The sequence below is a fragment of the Lygodium microphyllum genome, chromosome 9 (genome assembly GCF_053477565.2).
Source record: "Lygodium microphyllum isolate KBCC chromosome 9, Lygodium_microphyllum_v1.1.10, whole genome shotgun sequence".
NCBI lineage: Eukaryota > Viridiplantae > Streptophyta > Polypodiopsida > Schizaeales > Lygodiaceae > Lygodium > Lygodium microphyllum.
The window spans coordinates 24,988,985-25,003,358 of NC_141143.1; the positions used below are offsets into that span (position 1 = coordinate 24,988,985).

At 41.8% G+C, this 14,374-nt stretch overlaps 1 protein-coding gene across 3 annotated transcripts in view; it reads left to right on the plus strand.

Moving 5' to 3' along the window:
- The window catches only part of LOC148030878 (uncharacterized), a 66,425-nt gene extending 54,322 nt beyond the window's left edge, over positions 1–12,103 (plus strand). For all 3 annotated transcript variants that reach the window (XM_087684415.1, XM_087684414.1, XM_087684413.1), the window contains 4 exons: positions 10,209–10,412; positions 10,586–10,684; positions 11,206–11,317; positions 11,419–12,103. In XM_087684415.1, the coding sequence (XP_087540541.1) occupies positions 10,209–10,412; positions 10,586–10,684; positions 11,206–11,317; positions 11,419–11,468 (465 nt within the window). In that variant the 3' untranslated portion in view covers positions 11,469–12,103. The remainder of the gene's footprint in view (positions 1–10,208; positions 10,413–10,585; positions 10,685–11,205; positions 11,318–11,418) is intronic.
- Positions 12,104–14,374: the final 2,271 nt, after the last annotated feature.

Sequence of the window (14,374 nt, forward strand, 5' to 3'; positions counted from 1 at the left end):
TTTGATGTACCTGAGTCAACATACCATACATCATTGCTTTCTTCTGCACTTGTCACAGAATTGTTCATGTGCTACACCATGAACAAATGCTCATTTCTGTCATCACCCTGTCTACTAGAAGATGCTTAATTCCCTTGTTGCAGTTTTCCATTCATGATGTCATTCTGCTTTTTATAGCAGTCTTTAGCCATATGACCCATTTTACCACAGTAGTAGCATTCAATATTACTGTTTGTATTTTGGCCTCTTTGCCATTCACCACGACCTCTTTGGCTCCCCCTGCCTCTAGAGTTACCACGTCCTCCTCCATAGGACTGGTTTTCTTGAGTTTGCTGCATATTCTGATTTCTACCACGGCCTCCAAATCGGCCTCCTCTACCTCTGCCTCTACCTCTTCCAGCATTTGAGTAGAAGACAGCTTCTTTTGAAGTTCCTCCTGAAGAAGATGCACCACCATTTCTCTGCTCCTCAGAAATTAGAAGAGCAATCAACTCCTCAAAATCAGGAAATCTTTCACGAACTGAAATGGATGTCCGAAACTGTGCATAATCCTTTCCTAGACCATTCAAGGTCACAGAAACTAAATCATCATCTTCCACTGGCGATCCAATGGAAGCAAGTGCATCTGCAATCTTCTTCACCTTCATGTGGTAGTCATTGATGCTCATATTTTCTCTTTGCACATTATGCAACTCTTGCTTGAGTTGCATTTTCCTGGCTTGCGTTTTTGTGCTATACATTTTTGACAAAGTATCCCATGCCTCCTTTGGCGTACTTGCATCTTGAATATGCACAATCATAGAGTCTGAAATGCTGATAGACAGCCAGTACATAACTTTCCTGGCTCTCTCATGCCATGCTTTAAATGCCTGCATTTGCTGTTGATTGGGAACATCAGGAAGAACTGGTTATTCTTCATTTCCTGCAACAAATTCCCAATATCCTTTTCCCATGAGGAAATTCGTCATTCTAAACTTCCATGCTTGGAAGTTGTTCTTGTCAAGCTTTTCAGTGACAATCTGTGAAAGAGAATCAGACGCCATTACAGAACACTGCAAAAAATTCTGTCACTGCAAAAAACACAGCTTCACCCTCACAAGGGCATTTCGCCAAAACTGGCGAAAGTGGTATTTGACCACACAGTCACTTCCTAGTGACAATTTTGCATAAATAGGAACCAAGGATGATTCTGTAACTCCCAATGTCTTTGCGCACAAGCATACGATGCAATTTCTACAGTGACTTTTCACCGACCTATAGAATAGTGGCTGCACAGCATAAAACTGGGCCTTTTCTTGAGTGCGTGCAGAAAACTTCCGCCTCCAAAACAGGCCCCGAAATGGCCTCAAATAAAAAAAAAAGGTCGCCGAGGGCTAAAGCCCTCGCCCGCAGCATATACTGCCCTCTTGCTTCACCGCGAAGGGCGTCTCAACTTGAGACAATGCACTCTTGCACTTTCCGGCTATGCTACCTGCAGAGATCTGCTCCCAAAACAGAAAATGAAAGCAACACTGCTCCTCTTACCAGAACACCGCGAGCTTGGCTTGCTTTCTTGAGCTCCTTACCACGAACAAGGCTCTGATACCATGTCAAGATTGTGGGAGAGAAGGAAGGAGTCTCACTTGTAGCTTTCTTGCTTGCACAATGGGGGAATACACACAAGGGTGGAGGCTGAAAACAGTTTTCCTCTTCTTAGTTGTGTAAGCCAAAAAGAACTCAAGTACAAAGAAATAGAAGAACCCTATATATGGGTCTCAAAACCAAACTCAACTAACTAAGGTGGCATACTAACTGAGCCACGAACTAGAGTAGATAAGGATAGCTATCATGTAGCTATTATTCATGGGCGGTGTACCAACCGCGTCTGCAACTGACAAGTCGGTGATATAAATACACAACGGTCACCCTGGCGTATCACGAGTGGAGCTCGATATCTCAACAGGTGGCTTGGGGGACTACCATCCCTCATTGCTCCAAGGGGGGTTTTGGGATCATTGATTCAAATTATCACTCTAGCCTTATTGGGCAAGCTAGTGGTCTAAGGGCTCACCCCTGGTGGACAGATGTGGAAAGTCCTTCGGGAGGGCTTTCAGAAGTGCAGACCTTGGCTAGGTGGGAAATGGAGACCATTTTTGAGGTGGATCTTCACTACAGCACCGACCGTGCCACCTAGATCCTCTTTCCTTCACAGGTGGTTACAGGTTTGGTAGTGCTTGTGGAAGGCCCTTGTACAACAGTCCCCAATTTGCCAGGAGGAAATTGACCATCAGCCTATTGTCTAGAATCCTTAGGTTCAAGACTGACGGGTTAGAACTTAGGAGAGCACCCTTGCATCCAGTGGGCTGGCTGGAAGGCTAGCCCTGCTCGCATTCTGAGTGTGTGGTGGGATGTTTACAGGATGACGGATCACGAGGTTCTAGAGCAGGCGACAAGATGTCAAAGGGGTATCGAGGCCACAAGGAGGGAGCCTGATGCAGTGATCACATAGAACTGGCTAGATCCTACCACCAGAGAGCTTGTGCAGCCTTGAGAGGCGTGGGCTGCTTGGTTTTTGCGGATGGGCGTTCCCCTCCAAGTGGCGGGCTGGCTTTGATGTGGTGCTTCCCCCAGCATTTTCTTTGTAGTTCAGGTTGGTGGTTGGCTAGTCATTGATAGAGGACAGTAGGATGAGGATTTGCCAGCCATCACCTGGAGGATGATCCATGTCATCGTACTCCAAGGGAAGACCAGTAGGCGGCTAGACACATATGTACCTTGGGCTGAGTTTTAGGAGTAGCACTCTAGATTTGGGGGAGTTGGCCTCTAGATGAGCTGGAGTGGGACCTTGGAGAGTGGCTTTGGCCGGCAGTCATGGCAGTCACCGAGAAAACACAGAGCTTCTTGGCCTACACAGATAGGATTGGCAGACATGTTCTGATGCAAGAGGAGATGGATTGGATGCCCTTGCACAGTGAGATTGGGTGGAGCACAACATCATGGATGCTTTTTGCTAGACCATTTAGGGACGGCTATGGGATAGTCAGAGGTTGCGGAGGGTGTCTTACAGATGGATTGGGTGCCCTTGGGCAGTGAGATTGGGTGGAGCACAACATCACGGATGCTTTTGGCCGGACCATCTAGGGACAGCTATGGGATAGTTGGAGGTTGCGGAGGGTGTCTTACTTCATTTGGCTTCTTGCACATGGGGGCCTGGCAGTAGGGAGCTGGTTGGCCCAGATTCAGTGAAGGAAAGTGAAAATGCCCAAGTGGTGTGCGCAGAGAGAATGGAGTGTGTTCAGCAGTAGAGAGTGCAGAGAGAGTAGAGACTTGAGTTGGGTGTGTACCAGTGTATTTACACCCGCAAGAGTGCGGTCACATGTACAAGTAAAATATATACACGAGAAGTGTAGCGAAGGGCCTTTACACCCAACAACCTCCCACTTAAAGATCATGAGCAAACCTTTAACCAACTCCCACTAGTCGAATGCAATGCTCATGCTGAGCCTTTGCAAGATTTTTTGTGAGAGCATCTGCAGGGTTATCTTGTGTTTTGATCTTAGTTAGTGTGACTAGACCATCATCCAGAACTTGTCTGATAAAGTGGTACCGTACATCAATATGTTTTGTACGTGCATGAAACATGGCATTCTTAGCCAGACATATAGCACTTTGGCTATCACATCCAAGTACAGGTGTTTTGGTGGGCAGCCCAAAATCCTTGACCAAGCGACCAAGCCAAACAGCTTCTTTTGAAGCTTCAGTGGCTGAAATATATTCAGCCTCAGTGGTAGAAAGTGCTACTATCTTTTGCTTCACCAGTCAAGGTAAATATATACCCACTAGTAGACTTGCGAGTATCCAAGTCACCTGCCGTGTCTGCATCACAATATCCCTGCAGATCTAATGTACCCTTTCCATAGCAAATACATTTTCTTTGTGTGCCCTTAAGGTATCGAAAGATGCATTTCACTGCCTCCCAATGTGCTTTGCCAGGGTTCGACATAAACCTGCTCACAATTCCCACTGCATGAGCAATGTCAGGTCTAGTGGCAACCATAGCATACATGAGTGATCCACAAGCTGAAGCATAAGGAACACCCTTCATGGAGTTGGTTGCCATGTCATCTTTTGGGCAATTAGCTTTGCTAAGCTTAAGGTATGGTGGTAATGGAACACCAAGTGACTTAGCATCTGTCATAGAGAAACGATCAAGCACTTTGTTGATGTAATTTTCTTGTGAGAGAAATAAGAGCTTGTGCTCTCTATCTCTCGTCACACGCATGCCCAAAATATGTTCAGCTGCACCCAAGTCCTTCATGGAAAAGGCTGAATTCAGCTATCTTTTCAATGCATTAACCTGACTCTTATGCTTACCAACAATAAGCATATCATCCACATAAAGCACAAGGATAATAAGGCTTCCATCATCAGCCTTCTTTGTGTATAAGCAGTGATCTGCATTGCTTCTTTTAAACCCATGTGAGAGCATGAAGGCATCAAACTTCTTATACCACTGTCTAGGAGCTTGTTTTAAACCATACAAGCTTCTCTTAAGCTTGCACACCAAATGCTCCTTTCTTGGCATAACAAAGTCCTCTGGCTGTTTCATATACAGCCCTTCTTCTAAATCACCATGCAGGAATGCAGTTCTAACATCCATTTGATCAAGTTCAAGATCCATAGATGCAACAATAGCAAACAATACCCGAAGAGTGGTCATTTTGACAACAGGTGAGAAGACTTCTTGAAAGCCAATCCCCTCTTTCTGAGTATAACCCTTAGCCACAAGCCTGGCTTTGTATTTGGTTTGCCATCCACACATTTGATTTTGTAGACCCACTTGTTAGGAATAGCTTTCCTATCTTTGGGCAATGAAACCAAATCCCAAGTATCATTCTGATACAATGACTTCATTTCTTCCTGCATAGCTTGCTCCCACTTTTTCTTTAACTCACATGACAATGCCTCTTTATATGTAAGAGGCTCACCCTCATCTGTGAGTAAAATGCAGTCCAAAGAGGGATTAAACCTCTGTATGGGTCTCCTGACACGTGTAGACCTTCTCACCCAATGATCTGTGTTATCAGGCAATGGATCTACATCCAAAGGAATGTCAATGACCTCATTATTTGGCTGCTGAACTGCATTTTCAGGTTGCTGTAATAAATTTTCAGGCTGTTGTAATTGATGTTCGGCATGCTGATTTTGTTGCCCAAACTTTTTTTCAGCATCCCTTTGCTGCCCATTTGCATCTGGCTCAATAATGACACGCTGATTATCATAATCAGCATCAAATGGAGCTGAATTTTCAGTGGCTGATGGCTGTTTAAGTGGCTGATCATGCTGAAATTTCACTTTCCTTTTGTCTACATCACTAGATGTGGCATTTTTCAGCAGCTTTGATTCATTAAATACCATATCTCGGTTGCGTAGCACCTTTTTCATGCTTGGAACCCAAACTCTATAACCCATTTCACCATCATCTCCATAACCCATGAAAATGCCTTTGAGGGATTTCATGTCAAGTTTGGTTCTGCTATCAACAGGCACATGTACATAGCATTCGTAGCCAAAGACCCTTAAGTGGTCATATGAAGCAGGTTTGCTAGACCAAACCTCTTCAGGGATGTCACTATCAAGTGCACGATGTGGAGATCGGTTGCAAATATGCACCGCGGTTTTAAGTGCCTCTCCCCAAAACAATTGCGGGAGATTAGCTATGGATAGCATGCACCGAATCTTCTCACATAAAGTGCGATTCATTCGCTCAGCCACACCATTAGATGACGGATTATAAGGGGCTGTAAGCCCTCGTTTAATCCCATTTTTATCACAAAAACTATTAAATTGTTTAGATACGTACTCTCCCCCATTATCTGTTCTTATGCATTTCAGTTTTAAGCCCTTTTGATTACTAACAAATGCATAAAACCTTTTAAAAGCATCCAATGGCTCACTTTTCTGCTTAAGCAAATAAACCCATAGCTTTCTAGAGTGGTCATCAATAAAAGACACAAAATAATGGAAACCACTATGAGTTTTTATTGGCATGGTACATACATTGGAATGGACTAAATCCAAGATACATGCCTTCCTAGAGGCTCCACGAGAGTATGAACTCTTTACATGTTTTCCAAAGACACAGTCATCACAAAAGTCAAGCTTTGAGTTTTTCACATCAACTCTTTCAAGTGAAGAAAGTGCATCCAAACCCTTTTGGCTCGTGTCCAAGACGCTTATGCCATAGCTCCATGTATGACTGTACTTCTGCAACTGCAACAAACTTTCCAGGAAGTGCCTTGCAATGAAGATAATACAAAGTTCCCTTTTTACCACCTCTAGTGACCAGCATAGATCCTTTCTGTATTTTCCACATTCCACCACCAAAGGTAGTGTAGTAACCCCTGCTATCTAACTGCCCAACAGAAAGCAAGCTCTTCTTAATGCCAGGTATATACCTAACATCATGAAGAATCAATTCCTGGCCATTTTGAAGAGCCAGGTGTATGGTGCCCACTCCTTCAATATCACATGCACGATTGTGACAAACCATCATGAGCAGATAACAAGGCATCTATCACATCCCTTTTAGTGATATACATGTCTTCCACTGTCATAGCATGTGGATCTGAAGATGCAACCAGCAAATCAGCATCTTTATCTTCTTCTATCTCCTCAATGACAACACCAGATACCATATTTGCCTTTTCTGTTTCTTTAGGGGTAGAGCTGCTATCCTTCTCATTCTTTTTGCCTTTTGCATTAGCCTACTTCTTGCGTTCTTGCTTCTTCTTATAGTACCTGCAATTGGGCTTTTTATGCCCTTTGCGTCCACACTGATAGCAAGTGACATCTTGTTGTTTTTCTTTGCTTTTGCTGCGATTTTTATGCTTATTTGCAGCATTTGACTTCTTTTCAGTCCGTCCTCTAACATTATAGGCTGATCCACTGTTTTCCCCACTAGACTTGCGTCTAATCTCCTCATTGAGGATAGAACCATGTACACCATCAAATGTCAAGTTGGGGTTGTTGCTCAATGCTTCCCATGAATCTGGCAAAGTCATGAGCAAGAAGATAGCCTTTAGCTTAGGATTAAAAGCCGGCAAGCCTGCATCCTGTAACTGACTCAAAATACCTGTAAATGCAGCCAAATGCTCTGAGGCGGGCTTAGACTCATCAAGCTTTAAGTTGACTAACTTTCACATGAGATGGACCTGATTAACAGGAGTAGTATTCTCATATGTAGCCTTGAGTTTCTCCCAAACTGCATATGCACTGTTGAGTCCCTTGATATCAACCAAGATATCATCAGTAACTGCCATTTTGATGTAAGTAATGGCCTTTTTATTCATTTTAGCCCAATCTTCATCTGACAAAGCAGCAGGTTTTTGTTCTGCCAAAGCATCTTCACAATCCTTCAAAAAAAGGATACCTTGCATACGATCTTTCCAAAGATCAAAGCCATTGCCATCAAATTTGCGAATCTCAAAAAGATTCTTTGTGTCAGCAGTGGATGCATTTCCAGCCATTTTTCAGCAATAAATTTCTGCAATAGAATGCTGAATGCAATCAGCCAATAGCAAGGTTGCTGTATATAACAGCAAATACACAAACTTGCACTTCAAAGTGTGCCCAAGAAGCAGATATTTTACTGTAATTTCAGTCCAAAGGGCTGATTACAGCATATACACAAAGCAAATCTGATACATATGCATACAAGACAGCTCCCACTTCAATACATCACCGTAATGCCCAAATGCAATAACCCGAGTGCTGTATGTTCCACTGTTTCACTGCACAATGAGCATTCAGCAATACATGTACCAAGAGAAGTTGCCTTTTCATAACATTTGATACATCCCAAGTCCAAATTTCTCCCACTTAGCAGTGAATTTGCTGTAATTCCACTATCAAAGCACAAATCGGCTCAAAATACATCACTAATGTGAAAAGCCCCAAATTTTCTGCAATAAATCTGCCCCAATTGCATTAATACATGTTCTCGAGAGCATAAAATGGGCAAATTCAGCAAAATTTCATAAAATTTTGCAAAAGCCCCAAATTTTCCGGGTCCAAGTGTGCACGAATGTCAACCAATCTGACTTGGCTGAGCAAAATTTCACCAATACAGCAAAAGGCCCAAATTTTATGGGTCCAATGTTGAGAAATTTTACTCAAACGAGCAAAATTTAACCAAATTTGGCGAAATCCCCAATTTATACGCGCACAATGTCTGCAATTTTGACGCAGATGTTTGTATTATGCATGAACAGCACTAAATCTGGAAAAGCCCCAAATTTTCTGGCTCAAATCTGCACAAATCTGAGAACTGTGCTTGCGCGCGCGATCCGGGGCCTGTTTTAATGTGACAAGTCACAAAAAATTGCAAAAATGACTGTCGTGACCTGTCGACTGATCACGCTGATCAGAAACGAACTGCCGCCTGTCCACGCTGACTACGTCAGCTGTCGCCTGACTGTCGCTGAGCAGATTTGGCTGTTGCCTGTCCACGCTGACCTGTTTCTGACCTGGCGACTGTTTGTCCAGCTGTCCCCTGTGTAAAACGTGGCCTGAACACTGTCGCCTGACCGTCCTGAACAGAAACGTGACCTGGAAAGATGACGACCTGACCTGTGCTGACCTGGAATGGCTGCGCTGGAATGGCTGCGCCTGACCTGTCTGGTTACAGACTGAGCAAAAACGAGCCTGTAGCATTGTCGCCTGTTTCATGCATGCTCTCGCCTGACCAGTAGAGATGACGACTTGCTGATTTCTTCACGAGCGAAGCGCTGGCGATGTCTCGCACAGGCTCCGGGAAGCGCGCACACCTTAGCCGAAGCTCTGATACCAGTTTGAAGGAAAGCGAAAATGCCCAAGTGGTGTGCGCAGAGAGAATGGAGTGTGTTTAGCAGTAGAGAGTGCAGAGAGAGTAGAGACTTGAGTTGGGTGTGTACCAGTGTATTTACACCCGCAAGAGTGCGGTCACATGTACAAGTAAAATATATACACGGGAAGTGTAGCGAAGGGCCTTTACAGCCAACATTCAGCAGGATGGAGTTTGCAAGCATTGCCCATGGCAGCATCTGGAACTTCCAAAGCATCGTCTTTGGTCATGCGAGGCCGCCCAGTTGGTGTGGAGAGGAGTTTGCCATAATCTCTGTTGTGTGGCACCCAGTCTGACCTATAGGACATTCCTACTTTAGAGACCGTCTAGGATTTGGAGTGTATTCACACAATTTGTGGCAAATGGGAGAGACTAAGGAGATTCTGTGCACATGAGGAGAGATGCATTTCTTCATACTTGGGATTCCGACACCTTGTAGTTCCACATGGTTTGACATTACAGAACACTTGATTGACTTTTTACTCAACTGTTGTGTTAGACTTATGTTTCCTATCTTTAATTTATTACTATATCGCTGAAGTTCTATACAAGGCTTATTAGGGTAATTCTACCTTAGATTTTTCTGCCATGTCGATTAATAGTTTTTCTCTTGTTTGAAAAGCACAAAAGGAGATAGAAAAAAAAGAAAGATATACTAATGCCTACTAGTGGCCAATATTACTCTATGAGGCAATCTACATACAAATGCGTTTGCTGAGTATTGTGCAGATACTGAAGAAACTAATCCTCGTGGACATCCAATGCCCAGTTCCTATCCAAAGTATGATGAACAATTTATAATTAAATCTATGCAATTGGTGACGGGGTGTAGTTTATATCATAATTGGCAGAGAGGTGAAGAGAGGTTATGTCCGATGTGCCTTGGGGTCTTCGTTTTTAGTTGCTTTATTATCCAGGTGAGGCCTCTAGGCTTCTTGTTGCAGCCGTTTTGTGAAGGAAGCTTGAATGCATACAACATGAGTATGGAGCCAGGAGTATAGGAAATAAGCTGCTTCTTTCTACAGTAACTTTGCTTTTGCTCCTTTCTCTACATTGGCAAAATGATTTGATTGCTTTTGTTTTCTTAATGTAAGTATCTAGATGATATTAAATAAACAACTAAGACATACACCAACTTTTGTAAGAGGAAGTATGGTGCACTTACGTGCAAATCAATCAATCATTGATGTTTGTGTTCCCATGCTCCTTTGCCTGAACTCAATAGTTCATGTATTTGCCCTCTACTTCTTTTGGACGTAAACCCTACTTGATTCTCTTATGACAATACAATCTCGTCACTTTCTTTTAAGGAGGCTTTGAGTATTGGATTTTTTGTCTTCAATAGGTTGCTCCTTATAATACGTTCTATCCTGGATTAGAGGCTCATTTGACTCAAGTTGGTTTTGACCAAAACTTGAACAAGTGGGACATGCAAATGACATTGGGAGCAATGGACCCTCATGATTCATTTATGCATGCTGCTGGTATTGCAGATACTCAAGCAGAGGGTCCATCACTTTTGCCACCAGAACGTTTCATATCCTTCGTGGTATGTACATATATTGCTGTGTTAATGGACCTATAAAAGTCACGTTCTTTTGAAGTTCTTTTCCATAGCATTAAACAGATCCATATTTGAATTCCTGATTGAAAGTGTTTTTGCATTAAAGTTAGAGAAGGTTACATCTTATGGCATTGCAATGGTTCACATTTTTATTGCAGATACCAAGATGGAGTGATTGTGATGCCCAGGGTGGGCTTATAACAACACGCAATCCCTTCATGTTACCAAGACCCTACTATCTATCTCAGCAGGAAAGGGTATGCTTGAGGATTTTAATTATTGTGTTAAAGCATGCCAATTTGAAGTCAAGTTCTATGCTTTTTAATGTGCCCATGATTTTCCTCAAGCGACTATTATCAACTGGTAGAAATGAGTTGATGACATGAAAGCGTACATGCAACAAAAATATAGTAGCAACAATAGGAGACCACTGTAAGGACATTGTTTCCATTTGAAGTTACAAGATAGATTAAAGCCCAGATCAATACTATGCGTATATATAAATTTGATTTGTGCCCTTAGTCTCATTCTTGCATGCGTGCCTAGACATAGGTTGTAGATAAGCCGTACACCATCAGTACGCCACTGTAATCTAACTCTAATTTAGCTACAGACTGTTCAATAACTGCACATTTTACCTTGCTTGACTACTCTTATGAAGTATGGCTGTGGATCCAACGATTCAGAGTATTACCTTCCCGCCAAAAGAACACTGTTGGCAAGGGTTCACAATGTGAGTCACTTGATGTAACTTTTTGCTCGTTTGGGATTGTGGTAGATCAAGTCTGTTGAGACACTGAAAGAAGCATTGAGGAGTGTTCAGACAAATGAACCAAGAAAAGCAGAACTCTCACATGCCATCCGCCTGCATTTCAAAGAGTGGCTTTATGGTGAGTCAAGAACTCAAAATGTAGCTCAAACACAGATGTGGACATTTCCCGAGCTCTGTGAGAACAAGGCTAATGAGAAACATTGGTTTTGTTTTGAGCAGCCTCAGGGAGCATCCGTCAGCTTTATAAGCTTCAAAAAGACGTCAATTAAGCCACTAAGGATGTGAAGCGACTGACAAATCGCCTTGTGACGCAGCATTTTTCTTTGACTGCCGGTTCTCTGTGATTACAAAATTAGACTGCTTGGTAGTCTGTGAGGCTCAAGAGTCAAGTGTAAGTATGGAGCTCTAGTGGAAGACTCGTCTCTGCACAGCTGCTGCCAGTCACATCTGTTTCATATTTCCGAGCGGTGGGTCATGTAAGCGACTCACGGGCCGTGATTGGCTCCAACTGTGATATCTCAAGGGCCTCTGTTCTGTCTTTTCTCTAGACAGCAAAATAAGAATTTTCGCATACACCGTTCCACTGTCCTGCATCAATCCCATGCTACTCTCAATAAAGGTGATGCAATTACATCGGCCTGCCTGGCCTACATGGAGTAGTCTGAAGTGTCTTTGCTTCAGAATCACTTTCCCAAGTAAACCCACTTTTAAAATGGTTGAAGAAAAATAGGCTTGCTAAAACTTCAATGTAATAGCCATTGTGCTATAGATAGACCCTAAATTTTTACTATGGGTAATCCTATGATTTTCCTTGCCTAAATAAGAGATGTGAGATGTAACTCTAAAAAGGAGATTGTAATACTATCAACATGCAAATAGCGTAATCAATTGATTTCCATAAAAATCAAGGCACAATGCACACAATGGTCTTAACACATTTTTGTCCCCCTTGTCAAATGCAAGGGGATATCCCATTAATATGAAGGGTTAACAACGTTGTGTTTTCTCATATATGAGTACAAGGGTAGCCTAGTCCAAATCCTGTTGGGCAAAAGTTTATTTTGCAATGTGCATAGATCCCGTAGTAAACCAAGACCATGTTTGTCCTCTTATAGCAAGTGGGTAACTGAACTTGCGCATATTTTGTACTCCAAATAATGCCACAAAGTCGAACAAGGTCATTGATATTATGAGCAAGCAAATACTTGGCCTTTTGAGGTTTGAACTTTAGATATAGTAGAAGAGAAATAAATCCCATTTTACCTCAATAGAGAGGCCGTCCACATGAATTAGACCTTGCAACCAATGATAAACTAAGCGAAATCTAGCAAGAGAAATCATATTAATATTGTCTTAGTCACCTCGAAGATGCACATAATGAAACAACATAATTCAAGTTACAATCTAGTTCAGGGTACCAAAGACTCAAATAGAAACCAAATACTATAGCTGCAAGAGTTGCTACATAGTTCAATGTTCCTAAACTAACTAATGCATAGGCTTTTTAAACTTTGCCATGATGGTTTTTTTGGGCTTGATTTCCTAGCTACCTTTATCTTATCAATTTGGCTTGATAATGCTTTGCATTGTGTTGGTGTGAGTTTATGTGGAATCCACATTTTGGTTTCCTTCAGCATTTTTATTTGTATAGTTTTGCAACATTATCACACACACACACACACACACACACACACACACACACACACACACACACACACAAAACAATGGTAAATGGATGAAAATGAATTATGTTAATCATAAGTACAATGGCCTATTTATGTGGATTTTTGTCTGGAGAAGGCTTGAAATTTGAAAGAGGCCTCAAGGGTGAACCCCTTGATTCTCTCCACCTCCTCAACTTTATAGTGAGGTCATATGATTGGAAGCTTTAAAGTCAACAAAACATTGTTTCTCAATGGTTGTGCTATTGGACTTAGCATTTTGCATGTGGGTGATGATAAATAATGTTATTGACTAATCTTTAGGATTTTTTAATGAGCATAATGACCATATTATCTTGTATCTTTCACACTACTTTAAAAAATGAGCATAATGACCATATTATATTGTATCTTTCACACTACTTTTTCTTCTAGGCCACTGATTGATACAATTATAAATAATTCCATAGTAACAATGCTTCATGCTTTGACGACATTGAGTATTTTTGGCTTGCCAAGAGCTTTACCATAGGGACTAGTGATCAAATATCTTCTTTCTTGTTGATTTTACCATTGGGACTAGCTTCATGTTGATTTTGATTGCTTGGAATTTGCAAAGAGGTTGAACTAGTACTAGAACCAAGAACTTTAAGTCCCTTTGTTTTTTAAAAGAACTTCACTCCCTAATGGCTTAGCCTCCTTAAAATATTGCATTCTTACTAGTTTTGAATCCATCTATGTGCACCAAAAGACTGAACAACTTTTAGATGCAAGAGCAAGGTGGTTAATTCTTCAAAATCTAGTAGAGCTTGCTTGACTGAAGTAGACGAATCAAAGGACTTTAACTTTGGTCATAAACCATACAAATGCTTGAGTACCAAGATTCATGTCATAACAAGCTAGTTGTTTGTGAGTGTCATCACCCACACAATCCAAAGGTGTATCCGCGGCAAAGTGCGGGTAGGCATTATGCATCAAGAATTAAACCATCATGTTGCTTGAATTTCTTAGAATTAAACCAACACTATATATGCATCAAGAGTTAAACCATCAACTTGCTTGAGTTTCTTAGAAGCATTATGTATAATATTCTTTGAGCCATTCCACAATGAGCACTGTACATTTGCCCATACGTGCAACAAGTGAGTATAAAGAGTTGCCAACATCGGATCAATCCTACTTTTCTATTGCATTCTACGGATCGTAGCACATATATATTCTACATCAACCTATCATGCAAGTTCCTTGCCCAATTTGGAATAACATTATTCTCATCATACAACAATATTCCATGAGTTTCATGGGTGATAGAGTCATTCTTTATGTATAGCAAAAATTGTTCCATAAACCTAAAAAATCATTCTATAAATCTATATATGTGTTGTCTTTATAGCAAGCCTATCTATCTAAGCAGGTATTGATTGTATGCACCTACAAGATCCCCAAATTCAGCTTGCACGGCTTCTTTGGTGCACTTGCAATGCTTGATATGATCATTGCATATAAGAGAATAG